This window comes from Aptenodytes patagonicus, chromosome 16 (assembly GCF_965638725.1).
Source record: "Aptenodytes patagonicus chromosome 16, bAptPat1.pri.cur, whole genome shotgun sequence".
NCBI classification, from domain to species: domain Eukaryota; kingdom Metazoa; phylum Chordata; class Aves; order Sphenisciformes; family Spheniscidae; genus Aptenodytes; species Aptenodytes patagonicus.
This window is the reverse complement of record NC_134964.1, coordinates 609,712-635,545: the sequence shown is the minus strand read 5'-3', so window position 1 is coordinate 635,545 and position 25,834 is coordinate 609,712. Positions and strand designations below refer to the sequence as shown.

Below are 25,834 nucleotides of genomic sequence, written 5' to 3'. Positions count from 1 at the left end.
ACCCAGGTCTGACTTTGCCAGGGTCCTCGTGGTGAAGGAACACTGTTGGACAGTTGATGTGGCAACTGTAGGTGACTTGAAATAGTGTGGTGGGACTCTGCTTTCAGCCTGCTGTCCCAGGTAGAGGAGGATGCGAACAGGAGCTTCGTGTGTACCTGCAGGATCCCGAGCTGCCTCTTGTCTGCTCAAAGCTGCCTGTCAGTCAGTCTGTCATCTTCTTTTCATCTTGATTTATCATCCAGCATAACTAGGTTTCAGAGTTTCATTTTTGGGCTTGCCTCCTCCCACGGACAGGCAGATAAATCAAGCATGCAAATGTTTTAGCTCTCTGGTTCCAGGAGTGAGAGCCTCTTCTGCTGCAGCGAGTGAGAGAAAACACAACCGTTGGGGCAGGGCTGCTGTTGTCTTCTCTGGGGCTGGAATTGTGCAGGGGAGGCTTCCAGTTACCCAGCACCACCTCTCTCAAGGATCATGCATCTGCAGAGCACCAATGCTAGGGCAGGGGGAGCACAGCTTGCCTTGTTGGAAACAGTACTAGTTTAGATCTTAGTATTGGATTATTACTCCTTGTAACTTTAACTTTTAATAGGTTTAATTTCTGAAAGAAGTATTTAAGGAAAAACAAAGGTGTTATGAATTCTAGCTTCTCAAACAATAGACTTCTATCCATCATTTAGGGAATCCACTGGAAACCTGATCCTTCAGTGCTCCCTACCAGAAAAACATGTCCTGGGGCAGAGGAGAGCCTGTGGGTCTGTAACTGAAGAGATGCTCTGAGGATGGGGTGCAAGCCTGGGGGTTCCCCTGAACTGGTCCTGTTAGCACTGGTGCAGAAAGCGGAGTTTTGAGCCAATGGCAAGGGTGAGTTGGGGGGTGGAAATAGTTCACTCTTCGCTCTGCTGAGCAGAGCAGGTAGAGATTTACTGTCTCGTGCAGGGGAAGAGGTGCGAGACTTCTGCAGTTACACCTAGACCAGATACAGGAACTGCTCAGAATTGGGCCACAGAGGCCAACCACCTCTCCCAAGTGAAAGGGGTGGTCTCAGCATATTTCTAGAGCTGCCTAACCTGGTTTGTCTTGTCGCTCTGGACACCTTCTCATCTTCCTTGTAGCCTGTGCAAGCCTGGGGAGTGCAGCCAATGTCACGTCACGTCACCTGGAACACCTCTCCCAGGCTGTCTTGCTCTAGCAGATATGGCTGGCAAGCATCTCCCCTCTTGGGAGCCATGGGGGGGACACAACAACCGTACCTGTGTTCACAGTGCCCCTCACTTGCTGGCTGGAGTGAAGGCGAGGGGAACTGCATGTGCCCAGAGCAATGAGCTGTTGCTTTCCATAGCCCTCTGACTGCTCTTGGGGAAGTAAATGGAGCCCAGCACTCCCAAAGTGGCCTGGCCCTTGTGGTGCCATGAAGGAATGGAACTGCTGTCATCAGTACAGTGTTCGTGGAGAGCTGTTAACTTGCCCTGTCACTGGGAAACAGCTGGAAGCAAGAGGTTTCCTGAGGCAGCACGAGATGAAATGCCGTGCGTGGCTTGGAAAGGGCTCAGCACGAAGCTGGTGTCTGCCACGGGAAGAAAAGGAGGATTGCTGTGAGAGGAGAAACGGGGTTTCAGAGAGTGCTGGGGGTGCGCGGGAGGCAATGTTCAGTTGAGGTTAATCCAGTCTGGCTGGGGACAAAAGAGGCAGTGTTCACTAACTGGTCTGTAACTATGCCTTCTAGTCCTGTCCCTGCCAGGGTTTCCCATCTCCAGCCGCCTGTGTCAGGCAGAGCAGTACTGGGCACAGAGCGAGCCAGTGTCCTTGTCACCCCCCACCCCCCCCCCGAGCCTGCCCGGCTCACGCTGCCGCTGGCCAGCCTCCTATGGGCTTGGCTGCAGGACTGTGCGCTGCTCTGTTTAATTCCTCCTGTATTTATATTTATGACACTCAAAATTGTCCATAGTAGTAGTGTCAGCACTTTGTTATTTTTTTCATTACCTGATAATTCACGGCTCTGCTCCGATGCCTCAGACCAGTGCAGGAGACTGCTCTGTGCAAGCCACAGTGGCCCATCCATTGCCAGCACCAGACTGTAAATCTTACTGCTTGCTGCCCTGCCAGGCAGGTTTTTTTTCCTCTGTTCCTTGTTAACTCCAGCAGCTGATGATCATCTTTCCCAGGTTGATGTGATTTCTGTGACACCGGAATTAGTTTTCTGCTGGTTTTATGTGCCATGTTAGGAATAACAGTCTAGCAGTAACTGCTTCTGGCTCAGATTTCCACCAGCGGAGTAAATTAGGGCATTAGCCCAATCTCCTCAATTCATTTTTGTCCATAGCACATTGCTTTTTGTGATAAGCTTTGTAAAATGTTGTTAGGCTTTTCCCTGACATAAGTGAAGGGTAGACGAGCAGACTTTGTGCCTAGAAGTGATGAATTTTAATAGCAGCCTTCCAGTGCTGCTTTAGTCCCTTCCAGACTGGCTTCTCCACCCTGGGATTAACCACAGACAGGCTGTTCCTCCTGCCCGCGAAATGGCTGGCTAGTTCTTGCTCTATCGTGCTTGACAGATCACAGGGACAGGAAAGCTCGGTAGTAGCTGCTGCTCCCATGCATCTGCCTGTGCACGTAGGTGAGGTCTTGGAAACATTAGTCCAGTTGCAAATGTGTGGGAATATTACTGGGGTTGACTGCAGCCAGGTTTAATCTTTTCTTCCTTTAGAGGTCAAAGCTCAAAGATCTCTAAGCCATTTCTAAATGGTGATATTTAGCCCAAGGTGTGTGGCAGAAGCATCCATGGACTGAGACCCTTGAGGGCAATGGGCTCAGCCAGCCGTGTTAGTGTTACACTTCTGAAGGGCCCGGAGCAACCGTTTGCTGTCGGGGGTGGGAGGGTGAGTCCCTGCGGGAAGGAGGCTGGAAGGAGATGCCTGCCAAAGACAGTCCCGAGCCTATTCCCTTATCCGCTGGCTAGCGCTGAAAGCAAGTTGTGATTAATTCCTGTGCACCTTGCCTTTGAGGTACCACCTTCTCCAGAGATAAGGAGCAGGAGAGAGAGCTGGTGCCAAGATTGCCAGTGCTGATGGGAGGAGGGTTGTGGGGAGTGCAGATCTGGGCTTGACCTGAAACCTTCTCTCTCTCCAGCTTTCATCCTCATGATTATTCTGGCCCTCATCCGCATCAGCAAAGGCCAAGCTGAAGGTCACCCGTCCATGGCCCAGCTGTCGGGCATCCGCAATCTCTTTGGGGTGTGTGTCTACTCCTTTATGTGCCAGCACTCCCTGCCATCCCTCATCACACCCATCTCCAAGAAGAAGCATGTCAACAAGCTCGTGCTGCTCGATTACATCCTGATCCTGGCTTTCTATAGCCTCCTGTCCTTCACTGCCATTTACTGCTTCCGCAATGACACCCTCATGGACATGTACACGCTCAACTTCACCAACTGCAAGATCATCAACGTTGCCTTCATTCGTTACTTCCTGGGCCTCTTCCCCGTCTTCACCATCAGCACCAACTTCCCCATCATCGCAGTGACCCTGCGCAACAACTGGAAGACCCTTTTCCACAGAGAAGGGGGGACCTACCCGTGGGTGGTGGATAGGATTGTCTTTCCTGCCATCACGCTGATTCCCCCAGTGCTGGTGGCTTTCTGCACCCACGATCTGGAATCCTTGGTGGGGATCACGGGAGCCTATGCTGGGAACGGGATCCAGTATCTCATTCCGGCTTTCCTGGCGTACTGCAGTCGGAAGGACACTCAGCTGGTCTTCGGCAGCGGGACGGTCAACAAGCACCTCTCCCCTTTCCGGCACACCTTCTGGATTGTGTTCGTGCTCATATGGGGCTTTTCTTGCTTTGTGTTTGTGACTGCAAACATTGTCCTGAGCGAGTCAAAACTCTGATGTGGGGGTAGCGGCACGCTCCCTCCTGGGCTCCAGAGACTTCAGCATTTCAGCTCCCCCTCTGGGACTGTGGAGTGGGGGAGAGGCAGCGTGAAGGGAAGTTTCCAGGCCGTCGGCTTGGTGACACAAGTTAGACCTGGACACAGACGTTCTTCACTCCATTTTGGGTGTGGATGGAGTGGACTCAGCCTTGTTACAATCCTGGTTCTCAGACCCGCTATACAAAGCCATGGGGCTGAGCCCTTGGCAGCCTGCACGATTAATTGGTGTCCAGCCATTTCTGCCTTCAGGTCTGTTGGAGCGTCGCTTCCTCTGTCCCTACAGCGGCTCTCTGTGTGCTGCAGGTCTCAGCAGACAGGAGAGCAGACAGCCTTGGTTGCTCACTACGCTGATCGGCTAAATGTCCCTTCTCCCAAAGGCAGGGATGTGCTGTGCAGAATCCGGCAGGAGTTTGGGAGAACTGTCTCTTTCTGCTGAGACCCCTTCAAACCAAACTCCTGTGCCAGTTGGGGGAAGAAATTAGGGTGGGAATAGACCTAGTTCAGAAGAAAATAATTTTGTGCTCTGTTACATTTTGTTTTTCTAGAGGCATTAACTTGTTTGTGCACCATGGATTGCCTGGGATCTGGGATCTTTTTCTTGGAGCTGGATTTCTCCAGCCCAGGAGTTTACATTCACACTTCTCATCCTGTTCTCCTGTGCTGTGGCAGCCCCAGACGGACGGAGCAATGCCCCTAGGCATGCAGGGATGCAGCTCTTCGCCCCTGGAAAGGAAACTGCAGCCTTGCTTCCCTCGGCTCCCGCATGCAGCTCAGTGGCTTCAGCTGGCAGAGCCCTTCTCCCTTCTCACCTTTGCACGGGGTACAACCAGCCAGACCCGGACTCGCACTGGTCAGGATTCGTGTGGGCTGGGCAGGTGCTAATTACCCAGTGCTGACACGCGTGAGGCCTGCAAGAGCTCTGGCTGTGCACACTGACGCGTTTCCAGCCTCCTGCGCTGGGTAATTAGCCTCGAAACAAGGTGGGTGTTAACTCAAGGGAAGGGGCTCGTGCCAGGAAGAAGCGGGAGTGCCCTGGCTGCCTGCAGGAGCAGAGCTCCCAAGTGCTGTGGGGGAGCAAAAACTGAAACCCTGCTGGAACTGGGCTTGAATCCCCCCCTCTTCTCTTTCTGCACAGGGTTAAGGTGGGCTTTGGGCTGGTCCTGCTCAGCTTATCTGAGAATTGGGCTGCCTGTTACCTTAGTGCTCTAGGTGAGCCTCTGCTTTTTGAGGCTACTGGTGGTTGCTGTAATACCGCACGGTGACAAACAGCGCTGGGTCCTGTGCTCTGAGGCCCTTGGGCAAAGGTCATATGGGTTTTCCTAACAAAAGGAAGAACTTCAAAAGTTTTCACCTGAAATATTTTAACCCCCCCTTATTAAAGCAGGTTCAAAGCCAGGTGCATGTCACTTATGTTAGATCCTCTTGCCCTCTGCACTTGCTGCAGTATTAAGTGTCACAGCTCACTAAAGCAAGCTTTGAACTGCAGCTCTTTTTAATCAAGCTCTGTTTTCAAGTAGGACTTTCTGGTTTCCATATGACCTGAAGTGCTCCTCCTGGGGGAATATGCAAGTACCTGGAGCTGTATAAAAACACTTCATGGCTTTTAAAGCAAAACCCTGCACCTCTTGAGCCTGAGCACTGCCACTGTGTCGTTGCTGAGCTGCTTGGAGAGGGTGCAGGGGGACGGTTTGCCTCTTCTCCAGCTTGATCCTAAACAGGCATTGGCAGCCCTCGCTAGTGAGTTTAAACGTCCCCAAGTGCTCTGGGGAAGCTGATGTGGCATCTTCGGTGCCAAATTAACAAGTTATTTTACAGGTAGCTGGTGCTGGTGTCTCATTTAGGAAGAGGTAGGTTGGAGGGCAAATTCATGGGGCAGCTGAGCTGGGAGCCACCTGCGAGGCAGCTGGGAGCTGGGCAGAGCTGGAGGGAGGCATTTAATGCTGATGAAATGAGCCTTTGGAAAGCTGGAGAGGCTGCAGGGGCTGTTCCTCTGCCCAAGTGCACAGGTGTGGGTTTATGGAGGGGGCTGAGGCCTTTCCTACTGCACTGTCTGCCCTAGGCTGCCCGTGCTTTGCAAGGCACTTGGCTCAGCCTCCATCCCTTCAAGTGCCCATTTCAATCTCTTGCCTTCACATTTCACTGCCAGCCAAAGAACGGGGCTGTTCTCAGTTATTTTATCTCCTCTCATCCTCCCTTCCCCTCTTAGGGCTGCCCTTGGTCTCCCTCCCTTCCTGCCCCTATTTTGTACAGGGTAGCCTCCCACCTGCCTTGCCTGGGGTGGGAGGAGGGAGGGAGCCCAGCCTGGCACGCTCTCTCCTGCCATCTCTTACGTTTAAAGATGTGCCTTCTCTTCCCTCGGCATGGTGTGTGGCAGTGACTTTTAAGGGGCCTTACCTCTAAGAGCTGCTTGGATCCAGGTTTTGGATGCAGTGGCACGGTGAGGGCTCGTGTCCTGGCCCCAGCCTTTGCCGTGGTACCTTACCGAGAAGGACTCTGGTCCCCAAGGAGCACGAGTGCTTTCTTAAATAAATAACCATGAATTCCAGACACCCGCTGTCCTTGCACAGCAGCAAAACAAATCTATCCAAGGAATCGGGGTGATTAACAGAAAGAAGCTCTACAGCAGAGAGAACATTTTTCATATAAAACACGACATAGCAATGCCTTAAAAATTACTGGAGAAAGTGGGAGGGGGACAGCTCAGCAGAGCCAGCGCGGGCTGGGGGATGCTGGGTGACCCCGGCTCGGCACGGGGCAGGCGCTCCCTCCTCTCGCCCATCACGGATGAGTCTATTTATATTCAGCCATTATCAACACTAACAATTCATTATTACAGATTCTCATGTGATGCTTGTCCTGACTGTAATTAGTTTTCAAAAAATGGGATTAAAAACAATAAAATGCACATTATACATCTGGTTTAGTCTGGCTTCTTTTTCCACCCCCTTCCTCCTCTCGTGCATGCACTGAGCAGCTATTCCTGGGGGGGACGGCCGTGACTGATGGGGCTGCAGGCCAAGGAGAAATGGCAAGCAGAGAGGCTAATGGAGACCCTCACCTCTTCTTCTCTATTAGCCTCCTGCAACTCTGGGTGGGAGCTGCAAACTCAATTAAAACGCCTGTACTTTTTCCCCTTCTCAATTACGGCTCCTTACACTTAAAACCAAACAAATTGAATCGCTCCACTGCCTCGGGCTGCAAAGGCAGTTCCTGCCAACAAATTTATTATCACCATAAAGCGCAGCTTGATTTATGTTAAAATATTAAAACAGAGCTTTATGATGGAAATAAACACTTTCTGCTGTGATTCTCTCAGAGGACCTCACAAGCAGCGGAGGATTTCGGGGCTTGGGCCGTAAATCTGAGATCAAACTGGCATCGGGGATGGATTCGGTCTTTTGCAGCACTTCGAAGAACAACGGCCAGGGAAGGAAAAATACAAACCTTGAGCCCGAGAGGCAGGTTTAGACGAGGCTCGAACATCGCCAAGGGGCAGCGTGTCACTCGGGGCGGGGGGGGTTAGCTGTTTAAAGGTTTGTGGGAAGGCGCTCACCGGCCTTTCCCCTGCACGGGTTTGGTCAGCCGGGCCCTGACCCCAGGAGCTGTCGGCAGCTTGGGGAAGGGCACCTGGCCACGGGGGCTCGGCCATGGGGGCTGCCGGCAGCCCAAAGAGATGCCCAGGCGGCTTTGTGCCGGGGCGAAGGGCTGCTTTCCGCTGGGTCAGCAGCTGGCACCCAGCTGGCACCTGCCGACCTCCCCAAGGTGCTGCGGCCCCCAGGGGCTCTCCCTGGCCCGGGGAGGTGATGCATGGCCGCACAGCGGGGCAGGGAGGTGGTGTGCCCCGGCTGGGGCAGGGGCGCGGAGGGGACCCCGGGGAAGGTTTTGTGCTGCGGCTTTGCCCTGGCAGGAGGCAGGAACCGGGAGGCGGCTGCACGTGCTGCTTCCTCAAGCATCCTCAGGCATAGGCATGGCAACACCCTCCTGCCCCTGTACTGGCACCAACATTTTTCCTGGCCCCGTATCTTTTCTGGTTTGTGATTTAACCAGCTCCCCCTGCCCTGACCCGAGCCACCATCTCCCCATAGCAGCACCAGCACGTCCTTGCCATTGGAAACCTCTTCCCCGTGGCTGACCTGTGCTGGCCTGCCTTGTTTTCCCTTTCCTCAGCAGTTTGGGTCTCGCAATGCCGAGCGATTGGGGCAGTGAAAATAATGCGTGCCATGGCGATGCCGGAGCCGACAGAGGCAGGGGGTGGGCACCGGGGGAGGCCGTCGTCCGGGGGGCGGGTGGCTAGCAGTGAGCCGGCCGTATTTCTCTTAGCACATAAACGGCAGCCCGCGGCGTCCCAGGGCGGCACGGGTGCCAGGGCTGGCTGAATTAAAAAGTGATTGATTAGACAATTTCACCAAAAAGAAATAACATCCCTCAGCAGCTGTTAAGCACTAGACTACCCAACCCCTGCTTTGGAAAGCCCAGTCAGAGGGTGCTTCCAGGCTGCTGCTTCCCAGCGAGAGTTGTCCCTGGTGCACCCCAGGGTGAGGGGATGCTGCAGGAGCAGCTCAGCCCTTGGTCCGGGGGGGGCATCATGCAGCTCCCACCCGCTCTGGGCTGCTCGTCCCCCCCTGCCCCATTCGGCTCCTCTCCCACAACAGCGCCCAGGTTAGCACCCGGCACCAGGAATGGGAGAAAACTGGTGCTCTTCCATCCCAATTAGCATATAAAGATGATATGCAAATGCCACCATCATGGCGGGGACCTGGGCGCTGGGCACCCACATGGGGCACCCAGGACAGCCCTGGCCTTACACTGGGTGCTGACACCCATCCGTGGGGCCACCTCCCCTGGGAGCACCCCCGTTCCCCCTGTCCCTCACTGCCCTCAGCCTCCCGCAGCAAAGCCCTTCAATAAAACATGAAGCAAATCCATTTGGCCGCTGCTGAGTCACCGGGGACATCACTAATTAATTTTAAAAGTGGGTTGGAGATTTTTTATATTTATCTTTCCCCCCCCCTTTTCTGCTCCCTTTTGTTCTCACAGCCCCAATCCCAGCTCAGACTTGGCCCCTGACCCTGAAGGTGCAGCAGTGTGTGCTGGCTTCCTTGGGCCAGAAAGCCACACTTTGGTGGGGGGAAGCTCCTCAGGGCACACTGGAGCCTCCTGGGGACCAGCCTGTCACCCCCGGGGGTGTCCGGGGCACCCAGCTGCTGAGAGCTGTCCCGGGCAAATGGGTGCCATCACCTGGGGCAGCCCAGCAAGGCTTCCCGAGCCTTCAACCGGGTTATTTTTTTATGGCCTTTATTTATATACCAGCACCTCCCTCCCTCACCATGAGGCTTCAGAGGGGCTGCCAAAGCAATTAAGAGACAATTGCGATGATAAATAAGTAACGGGAATTAAAGCGCCGGCACTGGAGTGTGATGGCAGCCAGGCTGGGGGATGGGGCAGGGATTGGCTGGATTTAACCCCAGACAGATGGACGGATGGATTGACGGACAGATGGACTGACAGACAGACATTGCCAATGGTCTCAACCCCGGGCCACTTGTGGTCGGGCCCTTCCTGACCTCCCCGGGGCAGGGCTGGGTGTGCCGGAGCAGCCCCTGCCACCGTCCCCTCAGTGTTACCTGCCCCGGGTGCTCGGTGGCTGCCAGCAACCCCAACAACTGCTTTTTAACAGGAAAAAAAAAAAAAAAATAATGGTGCTTTAGAGCAGCTTCCTGGGGAACGTTCATCCAGGCAGGTGATGCCAGGAAGAGTGGCCGAGGGTTGGCATCTCCCTGGGACGGCCTGCCAGCCCCCACGGGCAGCTTTGCATAGCCCCCAGCGCTGCCCCGCGATGGGGCTGGTACCACCCGGCAAAGCCGTGGCCGCTGCCCCAGGCCCTGGCAGCCTCGGCTCCCGCTTCCCAAAAACCCTCTCCCCTCCCCGGTGCTGCCTGTGACTCACAGCTGCCCCTGCCCGCGCCCCCGCCAGCCCAGCAGGGAGAGGGCTGCGTTAGACATGTACACCAAGAGAAGAATTAAACCCAGCTCATCTATCGCACCTGATTTATGGCTCCATCAGCCCTGGGAAAGTGGGAGGATTTTTTTTTTCCCTTTCTCATTCCCCCACGGCACACCTTCCCAGGACTGCCATGCTGTGCCGCAGCTCCCTGCCAGGCTGCTGGCTTGCAGCCGAGGGACTGTCACTCGCTGACCCGAGCTCGTGGCCATCCGTGCCCAGCACCCCAAAACCCGAGCAGGGTGCAGTAACTCCAGCTTCGGTGCTCTGCTCCAGCCTCGGCACAGGCTGATGGCTCCTAAGTAATTATCCCTCAGCATGGTTTAATGAGTTGCCATTTTCCTTTGCCTGGCTGCCGCCAGTGGGACAAGCCTGTGCTGGGGCTCAGCAGCAAAGGGACACAAGCGGGGAGAGGGTGCACAGGACCACGAGCATCCCCGTGACATAGGGGTAAAGCCAAGGGCAGGCTGGGCTCATCGCCGGCGGATGGAAGAAGGGTCCCCAGCCAGTTGAAAATGTCTCTTTAATGACCTGGACATGGCATTTCGAGTCCCTTGAATGAAACCAAAACTTGACGGCAACACGGCAGCAATGAGTTTGGCGTCCTCGAGTCCCCGGCCAGCCCTGCCTGTGGGGAGAGCCCAAGCCAGAACGCCCGGCCCCCATCAGGCTCCTCTGACCCCCCCGCAAAGCACACGGGACCTGCCGAGCCGCTTGGAGCATCCCGCTGCCGGCGGTGCAGGACCCTGGGAGGCTGGAGCCCATCCGGGAGCAGCTGGCTGGTCCGTGGGGGGACACCCAGGCAAAGGGCAGGCAGAGGGGTGCGCAGACTCCCCCCCCCCCCCGCCATCACACCTCCGACTCCAGGCTGGAGACCCGCCGCCAGGACCCGCCAACACAGGGACTCGTCACCCCGCGGACCACCAGCGGGTTCCTCCTCTCTGTCCCCGCCGGTCGCAGCAAGGCCAGCTCCCCACGCCTCCCGCAGTCTCTGCAGCCGCTGTCCCAGTGCCCAGCCCCCCGGCCGCAGCCCACCAGCACCCCGGGGTGCTCACGGGGCGGCGGGGACCCCTGCGAGAGGTGCCCTAGGTAGAGGGGCAGGTTGGCGTAGGAGTTCATGCAGGCGTACAGCGTGCATGCTGGCACGGTGGCGGTGGTGCGGGGGTTTTGCCGGCAAGCCTCCCGGTAGGATGGCAGCCTGGCCATGGGCGAGCACGGTGCCAGCCGGCCGGCGGCCTGGGGGCAGTGGGGGCCGCAGCCATAGCTGGCCTCGCCTTCGGGGAAGAGGTCGGGCACGTCGGCGCGGGCGGGCGGGCGGGCAGCACCGCAGCGCCGCAGGCCCCCGGGACGCCACTTCTCACCCCGCTCCCTGGGCGCCCTGGCCAAGCTCGCCCGCCGGCTCGGCTTCTCCCGCTCCATCACCGCAGCCTCCGGCCGGGCCGTCTCGCCCCCAGCTCTGCAAGTCCTGGAGGCTTTCGGGAAGGCTCCGCGAGGGCAGGATGAAGGGAGGAAGGGGCTGCCCACCTCCCGCCTCTTCTCCGCCACCGAGGGCAGCCGGGGCAGCACCCCTGAGCCCCCGTGTCCCCTGTCCCCCTGGAGCAGGGGGGTGTTTTGCAGCCGGTCCCCCCACCCCGCTGGCTGCTTGTGCTCCCTGTAGATGTCCGGTGGTGGGAGGTCCCTGGGGGATGTGGGGGGTGGGAGGGGAGCCCCGATGTGGTTCCCCACCAGTGCCTGCTCCCCAAAATCCCCCCCCGGGGAGGTCTTCACCAAGAGGTGGGGGAAACCGGGGAGGGCTTCATCCCCATCACAGCCACCCCGAACCTTCAGGGGGTGGGGGAGGCGGGGGACGTGCTCGTTCGCCCCTCTCCACTTCTCCTCCCTGGGCAGCCGGGAGTCCACGGGGATGGGCTGGGGCAGTGGCAGCCCCAGGGGAGCACCCTTGGGAGTGTAGGCTCTCCCCAGCCTCTCAGAGGGGGCTGGGCCGGAGGAGGGGGCCCGGTGAGCGCCGGTGCTGTTCTGCACCACGAGCTGGGGTGTCCTCAGGGAGAAGGTGGTCTGGAGGCGCTCGCTGTGGTTGCTCCAGTCCTCGATGGTGCGGGTCGCCTGCTCCAGCGAGCCGCCCACGCTGGCCGTCGACACCATCTCCTTGGCCGCCTGCAGCATCTTCAGTACGTTGGCCTGGGCCGAGCTGGCGGTGACGTCGGGCGTGGGCGCCCGCCCGGGGCTCGCCAGGGTCTGCACCCCACTGAAGCAGCTGTAGATGCCCTGCGGAGAGAAGGGGGGGGGCCCCCCCACCATCAGCAGAGTCACTGGGGTCTGCACCCATGAACCCGCCCTGCCAAGCCAAGATGACGCTGCTGAGGCTGAGATGTCTTAACGGCACCGATGTCCCCTCCCCAGCATCCCCAGCACTGCCAAGGTGGGTGACGCCATCTTCCGTCACCCCTTCCCCCAGGGATGCTAATACGGATGCAGGGTCATTCCCAGGGCTGAGCCCTTTCCCCAAAACCTGGCTTTTCTCCCCAACCAAGAGCTCACATCAGCACTCCAGTCCCTCCCGTGCCGGTCGAAGGGACGATGCCCACCAAGCCATGCCCATCCCCATGACACCATGGGAGGACATTTGGGCCCCTCGAGAGCCCCCGGCAGCATCACTCACCCTGCTGATGGCCAGGAGGAAGTCAAGCTTGTGGGACTTGGGGACGGAGTGACGCAGCTTCCAGTAGACGAGGTGCTCCCAGGCGAAGACCAGCAGGCTCAGCCCCATGGCCACCAGCAGCATGTAGAAAACCCCGGCCATGTTGTCAATGTCCAGCTTGCTGCTCATCACCTCGTTCTTCTCATTCTGGCAGATCCCCGAGAGCCAAACCGTCTCCAGCTTCTGGGTCTCGCCTGGGGCCGGACATGCACAGCAGTGGGGGGTGGGTGAAAATGCCCCCCCCCCGGGCATCATCTCCGCAAGCACAGCCCCTGCCCGTCCCCACCCCACCGTGGCTGGAGGAGAAGAAAGCCACCCCCAAGCCCCTGGAGCGATTATCGCCTAATCCTTGCTGCTGCCCTTGGCCTGAGCATCCCGCCTCTCACTTGTCCTTATCCAGGGCCCTCTCCTGTCTCTGTCCCCCACCCATGTGCCAGACAGCTGTGCTCATTGTCCCCTTTCCAGGCTTCTCCTCCCAACCCTCAGAATTTGTGCATGGCCATCTCCAGGATTTTACAGCCTGCAAGAAGAGGAGGGACCCCAGTGGGAATGACCCCCCCCAGCACCCAGCTGGAGAGATGCTGCTGGCTTTAATGTCACCTGAAAGGAGCTGGTGGAGAAGACCATCTGACCCAACCCCTTGGTGACATCTTGCAACGAGCCATGGAGGCTGTGCAGGGTCCGGGGACCAAAGCCACCCGCACTGGGGAAGGCGCAGTGACGCCTGGTCCCTGGGTTAATTTGCAGGGCAGGGGCGAGGTGAGGACGGGGACAGGGCTAATGAGAAGCTCGCCCGGGCACCCACCGTCTCCCAGGAACTGGAGCAGGGCCAGGTCGATGGCCCGCTTCCAGCGCGAGTCCTTCTGCAGGGCGATGCCGTAGCCCGTGGTGGCGAACACCTTCCCGCTGCCGATGGTCACCAGCTTGCAGCCCTCATCCTTGCCTGCCATGTAGTTGAGCACTGCCGCATCGTAGATGAAGGCGTCCAGCTTCCTGCCCCGAAACCAGGAGGGAGGGTGAGGAGGGGGGCCCAGCAGCCCTTTTTGGGGGGGCTGTACCCCTTTTGGGGGAGCTGTACCCCTTTCAGATAACTGTAGCCCGTCTGGAGGGGGTTGTGTCCTCTCTGGGGGATCTCTGTCCCACCTGGGAGAGCCGCAACACCACTTGGGGGGGAAGTACCCAATCTGGGGGGGGGCTGTATCCCATCTGGGGGAGCCATACCCCACCTGGGAGGGGCTGCATCCCTTTTGGGGGGAGCCGTATGAAGTTCTACCCCATCTGCAGGGGGTTGTACCCTGTTTGGGGGGGGCCGTACCCCATGCAGGGAAGCCACACAGAGCCATACCCCATCTGGGAGAGCCATACCCAGCCTGGGAAGCCCATATCTCACTTGAGGGGGGGGGCTGTACCCCAGTTGAGGAAGCGCTACCCCATTTGGGAGGCACTGTACCCCATTCCAGGGAGCCATAGTTCATCTGGGGGTCCTGCATTTGGTATCCCATTTGGAGGTGCTGCACCCCAGCTCTGGGAGCCATACCCCATTTGGGGGAGCCATAGCCCTGACCCGGGCGAGCCGTACACCATGTGGGGGAGCCATACCCCATTTTGAGGCTGGTGAGGGCGTCCTCCACGGAGCGCTGGTTGTATTTCACCATGTGGGTGTGCATGTCAGGGTAGTTGCTGCGGATGTTCCTCTCGGTGCTGCCATTGGGGACGGTGCCGAAGCGGAAGGGGGGGTACTGCTCCTGTGGCTTCTGAAACTACAACAGGGAGCCCCGGGAAGTGGCATCACGCGGGGTCCATGTCCCTGCCATGTCCCCAGCATGTCCCCAGCATGTCCCTCCCCCCCCAAAGCCAGCCCTCCATCCACCCACCCATGCCTAGCCAGCTGGCAGTGACACCTGGGGACTTCTCCCCACCCAAAACAACCTTATTATTTTTTTAGGGATCCCAGCCCAATCATCAGCCCCACCTTCCTGTCGCTCAGCCCCGACACGGTGTCAATGTACTGCTCCTGGATCATGAAGGCGGCCAGGTTGGCGGTGTAGCTGGCGAGGAAGATGACGGCGAAGAAGGCCCAGATGAGCACCATGATCTTGCTGGTGGTGCCCTTGGGGTTCTCAATGGGCACCGAGTTGTTGAAGACCAGAGCCCACAGCAGCCACACCGACTTGCCGATGGTGAAGGAGGGACCTCCCGGCCCTGCGGGGACAGGGGACGGAGGGGACGGCCGTCAGCCCGGCTGGGGACGTGTGTCCCCACCCCCAGCTCCTGCCTCCCCCACTCACTCTTGCCGCTGGTGAGGTTCTGGTTGTAGCCGACGGGACTGAAATACTCGAACACGAAGACGGTGACGGCCACCACAGTGAGGCACATCACGAACATCATGACCCACACGGCTGGGCTGTAGGGCTCTGCAAGGCGAGCGGGACCCCGTCAGCCCCCTGGCACACCCCACGGCCCCCCGGGGACCCCCAGGAGCCCCCCCCGATGGATGGGGCTCATCCTCCTGAATATTGCCCCTCCTCAGAGAGGAGACGGGGGCTGGCAACACCACGGCCGACCAGATCCACAGGACATCAGGAGGGAAGGGGGATGCTGCGAGACAGGGGGATGCAGCCACACTTCCCTGACTAAATAAAATCAGGCTTTCATCAATGGGGAGATGCTAATGAGACACTGCCCATCCCCAGGGTCATCAGCGGGAGCGTTTCCCACGGGATCACAGGTTGTCCCCTGCAATGGCTCCAGCCATGGGATCGTGCCTGCACCAGGCACGGGACCAGCCCCCCAGCCCCGCTCAGCCCCTGGGAGAGCCCCCCGGGCGCTGGGGGTGGGTAGTGAGCCCCCACCTGCCCAGGGTGAGCCGGGACGGGGCGGCGGGAGCAGTGGGGATGCATCCGAGCCCTTGACATGCGGCCACCAAGGTCCATTTGTCAGCGCGTCCTTCGCTGTCAGGGAGGAGAGGCCTCCCCTGATGGGGATGCGGCTCATTAGCGCGGGAGGCGGCGGCGCAGGGTCCACGGGCCACGGCCCTGCCGAACCGGGGAGGAATGCTCCGCCTGTCCCCGGGGCCGGTCAAGGTGACCCCGGCTTCAGGGGTTCGGGCTTCACGGCATGGGGGGGGATGGGAGGGGGGAGATGTGCCCAGGCTGGCACTGTCCTGCACCCCACGGCATCCCTGGCACCCGCAGCCTCCCCGGGCGGGAGCCTGGCTCCAGCCGAGCTGAGACGCCGCCACTGTGCCCTTGCCGAGAGCCTCAAGCCCTGCTCGAGCGCTCAGGCTGAATTTCATGACGACCTTGACCAGTCTCCTCCCCTTCCTAGGCTGCAGCTTTGCTTTTTTAAAACTCATTAAATAAAACTTTTAGCACCAGTGGTTTCCTACACCGGGCTTAACCATGGGCTCCGGTGACAGTGGCAGAGAAGGGGTCCCCAGAGCAGAGCTCAGAGCTGGCAAATCCCAGCCTTGACTCCCCCCACGTCCCCGTCCTCCCCCCTCCACACAAGTAATGAAGAGGAGGAAACCACCGATCCCAGCCTCCGTCTCCATAATAAAAGGATTATTCAGGCGAGGGGAGGAGGAAGCCCCAAAGCCGGCAGCACAACCTCCTTCCTTTATGACTTAGGGTTTTTTTTCTTAAAAGTTATTAAAACTGAACAAAATTTCTAATTTACATTTGTCGGAAGCGTGGGATGAACCTGCAGCCAGCCAGACAGCCAGACAGACGGAGGGACACACGGCTCACCCAGGAAGGCAGAGGGGGAGACAGTGCCGTTGCTCCTGGCCACCATGACGCTGATGCCTGTCTCCACGAAGGGCACGGAGAAGTCCACGATCTCGGAGCGCTCCTCGTTGATGGTGAGGGAGCCGATGGCCATGTCCGCACGCTTGTAGTACACCTGGGGAAGGGGCAGATGGTCTCGGGATGGGCAGATGGACAGGCAGAAGGACCCAGACCACCTTCCCCAGGCATTTCCTCATCTCCAGCATTTCCAACATTAACTTTTGTCTTTTTTTTTTTTTTAAATATTAGCTTCTTAAATGACCAGTGACACAAACACAACCAGCTGTGGGGCCATAAATGTTCAGCTGACTCCCTCCCCGGTCTCCTCCACCAAGCCTTGCCCATAAGTTCATGCCAAGCTGTCCCCTGCCCGGAGTCCCACCGCAGACACCCTGACACCGTCTCCTGCAGGAAAGCCCCAGGTCAAGGCATGCCCTGAGCAAGCGGTGCCCCCCAGGGAGGACCAAAGGTGGGGTCCGAGCCATGCCCACCCCTACCTCACCAATCATGCCGTTCCAGACCCCACGGACGATCTTGCCGTGTTTGCCATTGGTCACTAGGTAGAGGTCGTAGGAGAATTTCACCGCCTTGGCCAGCTTCTTCAGGATGTCGATGCAGAAGCCCTTGCAGCACAGCTTGGTGTACGGATCCACGAGGCCATCGCCACTGAAACCACACCAGGAAAAATGGGCTGGACCAACCAAAGATGCTCTGAGCACCCTGGTGCCCCCTGGACACCACGTGCTGTCCAAAATTGCCGAGCGTCATCCTCGCTGCTCACCTCTGGGAGGAGTTGGTCTGCTTGCGGCAGGGCACGGTGTTGCGCACGCAGACCCCGGTGCTGGGGTCCGTGTTCTCCACGATGACAAAAGGTCTCTCCTCCAGTGTGGCCACCGTCAGGTGGCGGTTGTCAGCCACAGGCTGCAGGAAGGAGCCGTAGCGGGGCCATACCGGGTACTTCATGTGGATGATGCCTTTCTCCCACTTGCCCACCTGCCCCCAAGGGAGAGCGCACCGTCACCCTCGCGAGGGGCTCTGGGGGTCACACAGGGTCCCATGTCCATCCTCCCCACGCCTTTGGGGCTCATTTCTCCCAGAGCATCGTTAGGCTGGAGCTCAGCCATGGTGAGACCCACCTCAGCATCCCTTTCCCCACGCACCCACTGACCACGGGGCAAGGCGTTTCCTCCTGGGCCTCCCCAGCATCGGGGCTTGGGTGAGCACAAACCCGGCCAAACTCCACTCAAAATACTTTTAAACTAGAAAAAAAACCCCTCTGCACAGCTTGTTTCAGGTCTAGGTGCTTGGCTGCTGTTCTCCAGAGGTGGGCAGCTGTATTTTTGCCTCTTTTGGAACTTTTCAGCTAAATTGCAGGGGAAAAAAAACCCAGTTCTTTGCACAGCTTTGGTGCCCGGCATTGCTGCGAAGCCCCACCATGCCACCATGGGTGCTTTTGGTACCAGCCATGGGTTTTGCATGGGACAACCTGCCCCACGATGGGACCCCAGCCTGTGCATGGCCCCAGGCTCATCCTGCCTGGCCATCCCCCCAGTGTGCCCGTCCCAGGGGGGTTCGGGTGTCCTACCATCTCCCAGAGCCGGTGCTGGTTGAGCGAGATCACCACCATGGTGGGCCTGACTAGGTAGCCGCCTTCATTGAAGGAGAAGTCCCTGTGCTCCCACGTCACGTTGAGGAGGTGCCTGGTGGGACATAGCGCCCGTAAGCCCCTGGCTGTGCAGCCCAGCCCCGTACAGCGCTCCTCCTCCGGCTCCAGCCAGGCTGCCATGGGTCCCACAGAGAGACGTGGGGCTGAGAGCTGGGGACCAGGTTGAGCCCCTACGCAAGGGGCAGCGGGGAGCTGAAGAAAGCCCTGCCAGCAAGGAGGCACCGAGGATGGACCACTGCAGGGTTGAGGATGCAGACTGCCACAGCAGCCCCGAGGTGCCACGTCTGCACCGCAAAGCAGAGCTGTGAACCCTGCCCTGAGACCCCCGTGGGACCCGGGTCGCAGAGAAGCACGGGAAAAGGCAAGGGCTGATCTGCGGGGATGCTCCCGGAGAAACCCAGCCAAGAGGCATGGACCACCAGCTGCAGTCCACAGCGAGCACCATCCCCCCTGCCCGCCAGCTCCATCCTCCTCCTCCCCTGCCCCTTCCCTCTCCGTTTCCCCATTCCCCCCCATTTCACACCCATCCCAGTGGGTCCCCGAGCCTCACCGGTAGAAGCTGGTGTTGGTGGCGGTGGCCCCGGTGGGGTCCCGGCAGTCCCGTCCCACCTCCGGGAGGTAGCCGTGAGCCCGGAAGAAGCTGGCTGCCCCCATGGCAATGATGGCCACCCCATCCCGCACCTTCTGCCGCAGGCTCAGCTTCCAGCTCTCCGTCACCACGCTGATGAGACCGACGGGGAAGGAGGCGGGTGGCACCTCCATGTTGCCCACCATCAGGCTGGGCACAATCCAGACATAGCCCGGCCCCACGAGGCCGGCTTGCTCCGCCATGGTGAAGAGGTACTCGGCCTCCTCTCGTGAGCAGTAGACAATGAGGACCTGGGCATCGATCTGCCGCAGGAGCCGCTGCGTCCTGGAGCTGCTCCGCTCCTGGCTCATCTCAAAGGTGAGTACCTCCTGCAGCTCCCAGCCAAAGTAGCTGGCATCCGTGAAGGAGCGGATGACGTCCAGGAAGATGTTGTAGCCCGGGTAGAGGCTGGTGATGACGGCGAAGGAGCCCCAGTCGTATTCCTCCAACACCTTGAAGATCACCTGGATTTGCTGCTCGATGGAGACACCCAATTGCAGGAAAGCCGAGCTGGGCTCCTGTGGGAGGAGAAGGGGTCAGGGGCTGCTCTGGCACCATGGTCCAGGTCTTTTGCGCCTGTGCAAGCCACCTAGAATTTGCCATCATGAAGCATTCAAGGGAGCCATGAACTGGCGTGGTCCATGGGCTGGAGACACCCAAAATGGGACTGATTCACCGGTGGTCTCCAAGGAACCTCATCCCATGCAAAAGGTCAAGCTCTGCGGCCTCTCCTCCATTTCTCAGCTTGTTGACCAAAAATTCATCCATCCTCTGAAGGAGACCAACAATTTCTCCTTAAACCAGGAGAGGGAAGAGGGCAAGGGCTCCGCCAGGAGTGTAAATCCCATCCCGGCTCCGACTCGCTACCTGCTGCCGGAGCCCATGTGGCTCCTTCCCTCCCGCCCCACCTCCCATCTGGCCTCTCATTAGCAAACCTTAGTTGATCTTATTCTGTCTTAAATGATTCAGCGAATGGCATTTGCAGAAGGTTGCGTGCAGGCAGCTGGGTTTTACCACCCAGACCCCCTCCACCTCCAAAAGTAGTTTTTCCAATGAGGCTGGTGGTCCGGCCGGAGGGGTGAGTCCCGGGGAGTCCCAGCCGGGGCGCAGGAGCTGCCGGGGACCTCAGACCCATGGGAGGAGGAGGAGGTCGAGCCTTCAGACAGGTCCCTCCACCACCCCCGAAATACCCAACCCCTGGAGAAAGACGCAGAAAAACACCCAGACCACAGCAAAGCCATGGCTATTTTTTAGTTGCCTGGGGCTCCACCTGAGCCCTCTGCACCCACCCAAGTCCATTGCACCCACCTGAGCCCACTGCACCCGCCTGAGCCCACTGCACCCACTGCCACCCACCCACAGCGAGCAGCAGCTCGGGGTGGTCCGGGAGCACCAGTCGGTGCAGGCAGGGCTGCCGAGGTGCCATCCAGGGGATTTAGACCCCAAAGCCTCTGGGCAAGCAGAGCATGAAACCGGTGCCCTGAGGAGCAGCAGGGTCTCCACCCCGGGTGCTGCTGCCATGGGAAGGAGCCAGCATCAGGCTGGGCAGGGTGAGACGAGCAGCCAGGAGGAGATAACCCAAATCTCCTCCCCGGGAGGGACAGGAGCCTCGCCGCAGCCCATCGCTGCCTGCCCAGCACCCTCCAGCCCGGCTCCAGCTCTCCCTGCCACCAGCGCTTCCCGGCAGGCAGGTGACAGTGACAGTGACAGCGACAGCGTCTGACGCCAGCAAGGAGCAGAGAAGCCAAAAATCCTGTTTCAGCCCATGGTGCACCTGAGATCGCTGCCGCAGCCGAGCAAGGCTTCTCCATGCTGCCTGCCCGGCCATTTCAGGGCTGGATCCGGCCCGAGCGGGGTGGGGAGGGAGGAGGATGAGGATGTGCCAACCCTGACGCTGCCCTGGCAGCCCCAGTGCCACGACCCCGGCACCCTATGGTGGGCACAGCCTGGAGGGGACGGGAAGCAGGACACCAGGGAAGGTCCCTCCACAGGGCACTGAAATCCTCTCCCATATCCCATCAACAGGGCCCCTCCTTGAAGTCCCCTCCATATCCCACCGCCCCAGTCGGCCACACTGCCGCAGCCACTGCCTATTCCTGCCCGCAAGCCCCCGTGCTGCAGCCCAGCAGCTCCTCTGCCCTCCAGCATTTCACATCCACCCCCTCTAATAATCCCTCATTTCTCCCACCCCCGCCCCCAGGAAATAACCCCCAGTGAACGCCTCACCTTCGGGGTCAGGACCACGGCAGACCCCCCGCTGATGCTGATGACGGGGACCTGGGTCTGGGAGGAGATGAAGTCAAGGATCTGGGCCACGGCCTCCGTGCCAACGTTGTCCTCGAAGACGATGCCGTGGATCTTGTGGCTGGCGAGGATGTTGCAGATCTGGGTGAGGAGGGTGCTGGGGTTGGTGTTGTTGACGATGACGGTGATGGGGTGGATCTCCAGAGGCATGTCCAGGAAGCTCTGGGGACTCAGGCGGGAGCGGATGTGCAGGGGGTAGGACGTGCCCCCAAACACCACGGCCACGTTGACCACCGGCTCCTCAGGGCCTGGCAGCAGGAGGTCCGTGAAGGCAGCGGAGCAGCCCAGCACCATCGACAGTAGCAGAGTGTGTGCCGGCGCTCTGCCCATGTCCACCGCCGCGTCCCTGCCAGGATGGGACACAGCCCCTTGCATCTGGCCGCCCACCACGACCCCCAGCCCCGCTCGCTCCAGCCCTCCCCACCACCCCGGGGCAGCACCAGGGCAGGTTGACCCCAGGGAGAGAGGGGGGACCCTCATCCTTTGGAGGCTGGACATGGTGGAGGGATGGCCACAGGGTTGTACCTACCAGCCCAGCCCCTCTGGGGGCTCACAGAGGTGCTGCTCCCCACACCGTACACCCCAGTGCCATGTCCCTTACCCCCAGTCCCACCAACCACTAACCCTTCCCAGCCGGTCCCCCCTTCCCACCACCACCCCATCCCCATCCCACCACCACCATCCCCCTCCCAGCCCCATTGCCCTCCCACCCCTATCCCCTCGCCAAAAGCCATTGCTGTTATGATGCTCCTTATCGCCCCTTCTGCCAGGGACGGGGACAGCAGTGAGAGGTGACAGGAGGAGCTGGCAGGTCCCTGGTGCCTCTCTCCACAGCTGACAGCCACCTTCAATATTTGAAGGCTTTGCCCTTGAGGGAGGGTTCAGCTCTGCAACCCCCATGTTGAGATTTTGCAAATCGCACAGCCACCGGAGCAGCCGGTCCCCTGCCCATCCCCCTGCCCCAGCCCCCTCACTGCTGCTTCCCAAATCCCCACCAAAGCGCCCGCCTGGCCCCTTATCTCCGTTTCCCCCCTAGACACCAACCTTCAGCTTTCCCCCCTTCTTGCCTTTACCCCCCGGTGCGTGTCCCCTGCTGGCATCACCCACCCGGCTGGGACACCAACGGCACTGCGTCTCTGCTGGCTGCACCCCAAAGCCAGGCTCTGGGGGGGGGGGTGTTTGGGCACGTCCCCCTTGCCAGCTCCCCAATTCCCCACTGCCTGTGGGTGCCCAGCCCGCAGCAGGCGGGGTGACAGTCCCTGTGGGGTGCACATGTCACTGCCCACAGCGATGCACCCCCGTGCTGGAGCTCACCCCTTCCTTGGAGCCTGCCGGCAAAACCAACCCGTGGCGAGACCTGCAGTCGGGGGCATCCCATTGCCCTCCTCGGCTCCTCTGAGTGCCGTTGCCCCCAGGGCCATCGCCCCGGTGCCACGCTGGGCAACGGGGAGGGGGACAAGCAGCCCTCCGCAGTGGCACCAGCCATGTGCTGGTGTCGCTCCATGCAGCAAGATGCCAGCTGGTGCTCAGAAACGTCACTTGCAATTAAAAGCTGCTGTTGCTTAATGAGTCCTCGGCATGGCCAGACGAGCCCCTCACTGAGTCCCGGATAGTTCTGGGGTCTGGCCTGCCCAGGGGACCCGCACCCCAACACCCCTCCGTGCTGCAGTGATGGACAGCCCCTCGGCACACTGTGAAAGCACTGCCGGCGTGTTGGACTGAAAACGCAGGAAATAAACCCAACGACTGCCCGGCTGGGCACCCTGCAAGAGCTGCTCAGTGTGTATTTAAGCACCAGGGCTGTCCCCTCCAGGGAGACAGGGGACACGAGCCCCACGTCCCCGCCCTGCACCCCATGGGTACCGGGAGGGCTTGGGCACCCGGCCAGGCACTGATGCTCACTGGGCAGCATGTGTCTCAGCCAGCTGGGTTTCGGCAGGGGATCATCCACCCCCAGCACCCACCAGCACCCAGGGGGTTTCGCCCTGCCCAGCTGCATCCCCCCCACCGCCCCACATCGCAGCCGGCTGAGCCGCAGGAGCCACCGACGCCACACCGATGGCTGCAGCCGGGGCCCCTTGGCCAGAGAGGGCGGCGGTTGAGTCATGCCATGCTGGCAGCGCCCCGCGCTCCGGCACGGCCAGCCCGGTGGCGGGGCGGCCTGCGCCGCCCGCTCCTCGCTGTGAATTCCCGAGTATTTTTAGTCCCATGATAAATAATTCATCGGGAATCCAGCATCAGCTACCCGAGCAGAGAGGAAGAGGAGCAACACGCCACCCAAAACAAACAGAGACACTCTCCCAGTAGCTCTGCCCCTCTGAGCCCTCCTCAAGGACGTTTAAATATACTCTGGGCCCTTGTGGTAACTGATCAGGTTTGCTTGTGCCAGCCCTGGCACCTCACCCATCCCTCTTATCCTCCTCTTCCTCAACCCAGCTCTTCCCCATGCTTGGGAGCCTCTTCTAGCACCGAGTAATCCAAGCACAGTCCAGCAAACCCCTCCTGTGATGCCAAGCACTGCTGCTGAAGGGGCTGCTCCGCTCCCAGCTGCAACTGGGGGCAGGTTTGAGCAAACTGGTTTCCCACTGGACCGAGTCGCAGGTGGAAAGCATCCCCGTCCCTCACAGCCGGAGCGCGATGGCAGTGGCAGAGGGGAGGTGGGCATGGGCACATCACATCATTCAGCCATTGCTGAGACAACCAGGGGAATGAATTTCCATCCCTCCCAGGAACCCGGTGCCGCCGGCTGGAGCCGAGCCGCTCGCCACAGCCCTTGGTGGCTGCAGAGGAGGATGGAGGCATTTAGGGCCAGCAAGCCTGCGGCTGGCAGGGCTCCATGCGTGGGTCGGAGACAGGGCTGCTCTAAAATGGCCGGATTCGGGATGCAAAGAGCAGCCAGCTTGCCCAACCCAGCCAACTCCGTGCCTGTTTTTTCAAGGGGCAAGCTAGAGGGGTGCGGGAAAATGTATTTTTTTGGGGATGAGGGTGGGGAAGGCAAATTGCAGGAAACTGGTGGAAGCAGAGGAACTGAGCCCATCCCTGCACTACTGCCAGAGCCGGGGCTGCTCGGGCTCAGCACAACACAGCAAAGCCCCCACGGACTTTAAAAACAATCCGCATGTTTCAACCTCTTGTAGCAAGCACTGCAGAATTGCTCCTTTGGGAAAACGCCTTCCCAAAAGGGAGGTTTTCCAGCCCGGCGAAGGGCCAGTGGCCGAGCTGGAGCAAGAGGAAGGTGGCCCCGGCCGGGAGCCCGGTTATGGCAATGCCACCTCCCAGCAGCCTCGCCGGGGACCAGAGGACACCCACGGAGCTGCTCAGTGGCTTTAGCACTTGCTTTTTGTTGCTTTGGGGTGGTTTTCAGCAGGTTAACCCCTTTCCTAGGCACAGCTTCACCTGATACACCAAACACTCGCAGAAACCTCCCGCTAAAGGCACCGATCAAGCCCTTACCTCCTACCACCCTCTGAAATGTCATTTTAATGCAACAGGGAAAGTTTGCTCCTAATTTTAAACCTCCTTTTTGCCCTCCCTCCATCCCTCCCTCCCTTGCTCTGAGAGGGGGAGAGCTCATGCAGATATTTTGACCTCAGGAAAGGGAGAAATAAAATCCCAAAATGCAAAATATCTCTGGAGAAAGAGAAACCTTATCCCTCAAAAAAGCCTCCGAGCCTGAAACCACAGGGAAGGCGCAGCCTGCGCCAGAGGAGGGGGAACCGCTGCCGATGGACAGAAAGGACAGACAGAGCAAACCCGAACCTAGCGTGAGCTGCGTGGGGAGGATGGGGGACACTGGGGAGGGCACCAGGTTGTGCCAGAGCTTGTCATTGCCTGGATAGGGGACACCCCTGTGGAGCAAGGAGACCTCGACGGAGCCCCCCAAAAGGAGGGAAAGCAGCAAAACCTCCCCAAAGCCAGCTCGTCGCCATCCCCGTCCCCATGCAGGGGGGATGACTCGGGAGGGAGAAGCGCTGGCATCCCCGGAAAGCACAGCCGCCTTTCAACCTTCATCCGCCACCACCGAGCATCACCCTCCTCTTCCTCATCACCCTCCTTTTCCTCGCCCGCGCCTCCAACAGCAACAGTTGCGGGCCGGGGGCTGCGGGCCGGGGCAATGGTGAGGGCCCCGCACACACACGCACTGAAACGCAGCTTAAAAAGGTCGAATATGGATTAACCAAAAATAAACGCCAAGTGTCCTGCCTGCTGCTGGGTTACGCAAGGTGGCAGGGGGGGACGACACAAGGCTGGTGGCACCCAGGGAGGTCTCCTCTCTTTTTCCTGCCTCCCACCCCCCCCCCAACACCCCCCCAGCACAGCGCCCAGAATTAAGGCTCATTCCCATCCCCTAGCCGGGACGGGGAGCGGGAGCTCTCGGGGATGAGGATGTGGGGAGATGCTGGGGCAGAGGAAAATGGCCAGGACAACCCCCCCACCCCCCCAGAAACCCTCCCCAGCTCATCCCTAAAAGTTACTGGCGGCGGTGCCGGGGCGGCGGCAGAGCCCGTCGGGGGCCCGGCTGCCCCCAGCCCGCCCGGTACTTACGGGACCGCCGCTGCTCGGTGCCTACATGCCCCGCGGCTCCGGCGGGGCTGCGCGTCCCACCGGGGGCTCGGCTCTTCCCAGCCCTCTCCTCCTCCGGGGCAGCCCCCGGGGGCAGGATCGGCCCCCGCCGCGGCTGGCGGGGGCGTCCAGCGGCCGCCGTCGGTCCCGGCTCGTCCTTGGAGGCGGCGGCGGCGGCTCTGCAGCGGCGGCTGGAGGCAGGAGGGAGCGGGAGCGGAGCGGGTGTGCACGGGGGGGGGGCCGGTGGCAGCAGGTGTCT

The 25,834-nt window shown here is 59.8% G+C and overlaps 2 protein-coding genes across 3 annotated transcripts in view; one reads left to right on the top strand and one right to left on the bottom strand.

The window, feature by feature from the left end:
• The window catches only part of SLC38A12 (solute carrier family 38 member 12), a 45,983-nt gene extending 39,139 nt beyond the window's left edge, over positions 1-6,844 (top strand). For both annotated transcript variants that reach the window (XM_076353823.1, XM_076353822.1), the window contains exon 10: positions 3,127-6,844. In XM_076353823.1, the coding sequence (XP_076209938.1) occupies positions 3,127-3,887 (761 nt within the window). In that variant the 3' untranslated portion in view covers positions 3,888-6,844. The remainder of the gene's footprint in view (positions 1-3,126) is intronic.
• Positions 6,845-10,777: 3,933 nt separating this feature from the next.
• On the bottom strand, positions 10,778-25,613 carry GRIN2C (glutamate ionotropic receptor NMDA type subunit 2C). Its single transcript, XM_076353527.1, has 13 exons — positions 25,558-25,613; positions 20,935-21,358; positions 18,631-19,226; positions 18,000-18,114; positions 17,196-17,407; positions 16,912-17,080; positions 16,376-16,529; positions 14,915-15,040; positions 14,599-14,828; positions 14,226-14,386; positions 13,432-13,619; positions 12,588-12,820; positions 10,778-12,193 (listed from the first exon to the last, which is right to left on the bottom strand). The coding sequence occupies exons 2-13, from the start codon at positions 21,340-21,342 to the stop codon at positions 10,778-10,780; spliced, it is 4,008 nt and encodes a 1,335-aa protein (XP_076209642.1). The 5' UTR covers positions 21,343-21,358; positions 25,558-25,613.
• Between the last annotated feature and the right edge of the window lie 221 nt (positions 25,614-25,834).

Excerpts from the sequence above, each read along its gene's own strand:
- GRIN2C (XM_076353527.1), bottom strand. The coding sequence starts at position 21,342 with ATGGGCAGAGCGCCGGCACACACTCTGCTACTGTCGATGGTGCTGGGC. Across the intron at positions 18,115-18,630 it reads ACCAACACCAGCTTCTACCG|GCACCTCCTCAACGTGACGT; the intron begins GTGAGGCTCGGG and ends ATGTCCCACCAG. Across the intron at positions 12,821-13,431 it reads GCTCCAGTTCCTGGGAGACG|GCGAGACCCAGAAGCTGGAG; the intron begins GTGGGTGCCCGG and ends GTCCGGCCCCAG.